This window comes from Anopheles marshallii, chromosome X, assembly GCF_943734725.1.
Source record: "Anopheles marshallii chromosome X, idAnoMarsDA_429_01, whole genome shotgun sequence".
Taxonomy (NCBI): domain Eukaryota; kingdom Metazoa; phylum Arthropoda; class Insecta; order Diptera; family Culicidae; genus Anopheles; species Anopheles marshallii.
The window spans coordinates 13,054,649-13,060,450 of record NC_071325.1 but is presented as its reverse complement, the minus strand read 5'-3'; the positions used below and the strand labels follow the sequence as shown (position 1 = coordinate 13,060,450).

The following is a 5,802-nucleotide window of genomic DNA, read 5'->3' as shown; positions in this document are numbered from 1 at the left end:
GGCAAGTTCAATAACCCGGCGTCCGAAAATTGCATTCAAAGGTCGGCAATGAAGCGCATCGCTGAAGCGATCGCCCAATTCGGGGCCAATCGGAGAGTGCATCAAATTGGCGCACGCTTTGCAATTGCCAGACACACAAGTGAACGTTGCGAATGTGTCACAAGTGGCCGGTACGGAGGGTGATATTGTTTCACCATCTTGTTTGTGTGCGAGTGTACATTTTGCTGCTGTTGTTGTGTCTTGGGCGCTTCTGTTTGCTTGTTCAACTTCAAGACCAACGCTTCATTTGCATTGCTTTACAATTTAGTTGGAATTTGCACGATTTCCTTTAAGCACAGGTAGGGCCTTTCTCTCTCTCTATCTCTCTTTCTCTCAGCCTCGCTATAGCTCGTTCGAGACCCTCGCTGTAGACCCTACACGATGGATTCAGGTTCTTTGGCACGTATGGACAGTCGGGGGTGGGTCGGTAGCCAATCTAACCGGTTCTAAGCGGTGAGCGGGCTCAAGAACAAGTTATTACACATGTCCGACCCAACGTGGACTGTGGTGTGGGCGCTTGGCAACGGAAGAACTGGCCATGTCTTATGCAACTCCCGCCTTGTCCATGGTGACGATGACCTGGCCTGGACCTGGAGATGGTTTGTTTCTCTTTTTTGGTGGTAAATTGATACCTCCCGTGCTGCAGGTTGCCGCATCCTTAACCTCTGTCCACAATGACTAACGCCCCGTTGCCGAGTGACCCCATTGATGAGGGCGCTATCCAGATGACACCGTGTTATCCTGGGTGTGCGCGGACTTATCACGATCATGATAAACCCAACTGCAGCGCAACCTAAACTTTATCAGCCAGCCCGCTCCGGCGGTAAAAACCACCCGACAGCGTCCAGGTCAGGGCTGGTGAGGTTAATCAGCTGAATGCGCGAGACGCCAACTGGTTTGTGTGGTGTGTGAGCGTGTGTGCGGCCATACCTGTGACCCAGCCCATGCCCGTGAGGGGTCGCAGTGCGTGTGAAATTTTTTGATATTTTATACATCTGCAATCACCACGGTAGGGCGTAGAAGTGTAGCCCCGACGTTGACGATCTCCGATCATGCGAATGGAATCGCTGCGCCGTCTGTGTGCTCTGTGATCTGTGTGTGCCCAAGCAAAAGCCACGAAGGGTGAAGCATATTTGCCTTAGTAATGGATCATTGTATGTGCAATGTTTGTGCATTTGATTAAATAAATGTAATTCAACAGAGAATCGCATTCAAAACTATCCTCCATGATAAAGGTCGTGTGATGTAGCACACTGAAATCTCTTAACACACTGTAACGTAATCGTTAGATCAATCAGAAAACGAGCGTAAGATGGAGCTACTACAAAGTAATTGGTTCAAGAGCTCCAAACATGATGTTTTACACGCTTCTTCAAAATTAACTTCAGAGCAAACAAGTAATAGAGTGAATAGTCCACGGTTCTACAATAAAATATTATTGAGTTCTATCTTCAATAGTACTGAAAATCTTTCTCACGTACAGAGGTGAGCGATGAGTAATAGAAACAGCCTACAATTAAGAGAGGTTGCTGAAATGATTAGGAACTCCCAGTGCATCTTTATGTGCCAAGCAATATATTTTTCTTCAAATTATGATTATGAAGATACAGTTATTAAAAAAAAAAGATATATATCAATCTATCAAAACCATCATGCCTACTCCCTTTGCGAGCTGTTTCCGCAACAAAATTTGCGTGGCTGACGGTGCGTATCGCACAGATGGACGCAACAAACAGTACCGATCGAACGATGTCACCGATGTTGGTATCAAACCCATCAATTATCCCTGTACGCCAGGTTGCTCCCGGGCATTGCCAGCGGCTAGAAATTGTACTCGGGAATTGCAACAACCCCGCACCAACCATAAACAAGGTGGGAGCAACCATACAAAACCCGTGGTCGAGCTGAGAACGTACCGTAGTTCTTCGGGCGCGTCTGTGATCGATTGTTATCGATGAAAATGTCATTCGGTGCTGTGATTCTGTCGCTGGTGCTATTGCTGCTGCCCGAGGCAAGCGATGCAGCAGCTCATCCATCAACCGATCTGGGCAGTGCCCGGCTCAATCAACCTGTGACCAATTCGCAACCGATCCGTACGCTCGGCACGCTGGGCATACTGTTCGGTGCGATCGAAGCGGAGGCCGCAATCGAGCGTCGGCTCGAACGGTTGCTGCACGATCTGGATGACTCGCCGGCCAACAAACAGCAGCATCAACGGGTACGGCGTGCCGTCACCGGAACGTTGCAGCGAGCGCAAGTCGCAATGGAGATTCTTGGGACGGGGCTCGAGTTGGCTGCTGCCCGCCAGCCGGACGCATCACCCGGGGACATCAGACGGGTGCTGCTCGCCCGCACACAGGTAACACGATCCGTCTAAAGACTGAAAAGCCAAAGTCAGTTATGTGCGGGACTTGTGGTATCTTCGGTCGTTTACTGTTTCGCCTTTAAAACAGAAGTGTTTTGCAACCGTCGGTTCAGTGGAAACTAAAGCCCAGATGGTAGCTCTCGTAATCCTCAAATCAATAGGTTTATCAATAAAGCGGGGTTAGTTGAATGCACCTCTCCCGAACAAAACAAACCACACGGTAGGAGGTTCGTCGCTTAAAATATTGTTTGTTGAAATCTTTTGATTTCTTTTGATTTTCTTGATGCAACAACTCCGCAATGTGCCTTTAAAAGATGCGGTGTGCGTACGTTTAGGTGTGTGAGATATTGCACAGTCCTCTCCTCACCTTCATGCCCCCTCCACGTGTCAACATTCATGCACACACACACACATGCACTCACTACAAAACCAGCGTTTTTTGGATCCCGTCAGGAAATGCTCTCCGGTAAACGCTCCACGGCACGGATCGGGATGAAACCATCGAGCAATGAGTCATCCGAAGCGGTGGCTGACGTGAAGCGACAGGTCGACCAACAGCTCGGTGAAATGCGCCGACAACTCGCATCCCACCTGAAGCGCGCCGTACGTACGCTAGATGATGCCAACGGTTTGCAGGCGACGAACCTGGCCACATCGCTCGGCAGTGAGCTGATACAGCGGTTGTTGCTGCAGACGCTCCCGAAACCCGTACGCTTCCAGGAGCTTATCGAAGGTGGGCTAAAGCTGCACCTGGAGCGAATTTTCCGCAGCCGGCGACAGGATGAAATGGAGCCGGCAACGAACGAAATCGCCGTCTCGGTGGACACATCGCCCGGTGATTCCGAGTCGAAGGAGTCAGAATCGTCGGAAGAGGACGAAGGTCCTGGCGGTTTGGTGGGGCTGATTGCGAGCCTGAGCGGTGGCGATGAAGGATCGGATGTCGGGGCCCTGATCGGTTCCCTGTCGGCGGTGGTAACCAACCTTTTCGGGGTACGCATAACGCTCCATTGGTAGCTCTTTCAAAACAAAAGCTTCTTTTCCGCGCTTGGTAACCGTTTCTATTCCATCCCATCCAGCCGGGAGGTTTGGACGTGCCGGGGTTGCTCGGAACGGGCACCTCCCTGATTGCCGGACTGCTCGGTGTAAGTGTTGATAATGACTTTAGCAGCACTTATCAACACGCAGAACGTGTTTTGATCCCTGGTTTTGCGATTTCGTCTTCCATTTTGCAGGGTGATGACAATTTCGGCAAAGTGCTCGGCAGTTACGTCGGTATCGCGATCGAGGGCCTGTCCGGTGGTGGTGCGGTACGTAAGTGCTCCCATCCACGTTGCTCACCAATCTAATAATACACACTCTTTTGCTATTTTCTACCTTGCGAGCAGGACATGAACGGTGCGTTCTTTGGCAACTTCCTCGGTGCACTTATCGCTGCACTCAGCTCGGTAAGTATCATCTTCCCGTTCCACCTTCTACCCATACCAGCTTGATTGCATACGGGCAATCGTACCCACCTCACCGGGGCGTTCAGCCAAACGGTGCACATCACGTGGCTAAGTTCTACATCGCAACTTCAAATGGCATCCGATAGGTCGCCGATATTGAGCAAGTGTCCCCGTCAGGTCCTCAAAATGCTTAACCTGACATTTTAGCTGCACAACACATTGTTGCGATCGAGTACGGCCGCACAACTCCCCGTCCACCTCTTCGGTGAAGACGTCCACACGGTGCTTCTGGAACGTCGCAAAGGTCGTCCCGAGCGACGGAGTGGGCCACACACACACACGCACTCGGTAATGAGGCTCGCACCCGCGACTTCTGGATACCCTGGCCCCGTACCATTGCATACGGTGTTGCATCGCATGTAAACGCAATGCGAACGGACCACGCTGGAATGACACGCTCCATCACCGATGCGTCGTTAGATCGTACATCAGCCGTGCAGGGGGCACTTGTTTTCCAACAAGCTGAAGAAGAGGGAGCGAATAGGGAGAAGGAGGGAAGCGGGTCGCAAAACTTTACAACCAACTTGCTACTCCTCGCAAACACACACACACACACACACACACACACACACACACACACACACTTCAGCCCCCATTTCGCATCACACGGAAGACAAATGCATATTATTTACGATTAAATTATGAAACTGCAGCAATCGGCCGTTTGCTTGTTTGACGCAGATACCTGCTGATGGGGTGGCAAGAAGGTGAGGAAGAGCGGGTGCCAGGTGTGTGTGTGGTTGTTTGGTGTGGTCATAGGCCAGTAATGATGAACAATGAGTGCGTTGTTGTTGACGATGATGGCGGTACGGTTGCTAATGGTCGCTTTGCACAGGTTTAACATGAGCCGTACATGATCGCCTCCAATTGACCATTTTTCTCTGCTGACGAGTGCGAGCTTAATTACAAACTAGCGGTAAAAGCGGGTGGCCTGGGAGGAGCAGCGTGGCAAGTTGTGTCAGATGCATCTAGCCACACTCCGCTACTTCCCCTCACCGCCATTTTTACGCGGGAGTTTATGACACATTCACTAATCCCGATCGCGCTTATTAAGACTACCGCGATTGGGCTTTATGCAACTAGCTGTCAAGTTGCACTTCTTTTACTGCTATTGTTCGCCCTCTTACACTCCTTCTACCCCTACCAACAGGATCCAGAGGATGAGAATCTTCCCCTCAAGCCGAAGCTGTTCGTGCAGAACTTCTTTACCGGGCTAGAGGAAGCGAAACGGAAGGCAGATCCGAACGGTGATGCGGAGCAGTGTTGCCAGAACAAGGGCGGTTCGGATCTGTTTGCGTTCATCGGCAATATCGTGTCGTCGGTTGTCGGTGGTATCACCAGCCTGGTGCTGAACGCATCCCTCGGCTCATCCGGCGGTTCCTCCCAGGGGTCGGCGGATGCGTCCGGTGCATCGTCCGCCGGCAGCAGTGGATCATCAGGCGACCATCCGGCTATGTAATAGCTTCGCTAATCACATCGACCACGGGACACGCTTTACGGTGTGCCGCAAAGATATTCATCCATCACGGTATAGGCAGCTTGTGCAGGAGCACAGAGTCAAAAGTCACGCGGTCCGTAACCACATGCAAGTGAAAGTCAAGGCTCTCCGGTATAGGACTCATTCACCAAAGAGGTGGTTAAGAGTTGGTTCGCGGCAAGTAAATGTGCACAGATTCGCCTCAACCGCAACACTAGTATTACGATTCGTCTAGATCGAAGGAGGCTTTTAAGAGGACTTAGCTCTCGGTTTCTAACAAGCGCACATTAGTACAATGTTTTAGTGTTTATGATGTAGTCATAGTGACCGTTTTCTTAACCCTTAGTAAATTCCCGTTTAACATCAATCTCATGAGAATATTTGGAAGTTACTGGAAACGAAATGGGTAACGAAGC

General features: G+C 50.7%; 1 protein-coding gene across 1 annotated transcript; it reads left to right on the top strand.

The window, feature by feature from the left end:
* The first annotated feature begins 1,999 nt into the window (after positions 1–1,999).
* LOC128713117 (uncharacterized) lies at positions 2,000–5,368 on the top strand. Its single transcript, XM_053807983.1, has 6 exons — positions 2,000–2,398; positions 2,858–3,394; positions 3,481–3,546; positions 3,637–3,711; positions 3,790–3,849; positions 5,060–5,368. The coding sequence occupies exons 1-6, from the start codon at positions 2,000–2,002 to the stop codon at positions 5,366–5,368; spliced, it is 1,446 nt and encodes a 481-aa protein (XP_053663958.1).
* The last annotated feature ends 434 nt before the right edge of the window (positions 5,369–5,802 follow it).

Coding starts and splice junctions, on each gene's coding strand:
- LOC128713117 (XM_053807983.1), top strand. CDS start 2,000: ATGTCATTCGGTGCTGTGATTCTGTCGCTGGTGCTATTGCTGCTGCCC. Junction 3,547..3,636: donor TGATTGCCGGACTGCTCGGT/GTAAGTGTTGAT, acceptor TCCATTTTGCAG/GGTGATGACAATTTCGGCAA. Junction 3,850..5,059: donor TTATCGCTGCACTCAGCTCG/GTAAGTATCATC, acceptor CCCTACCAACAG/GATCCAGAGGATGAGAATCT.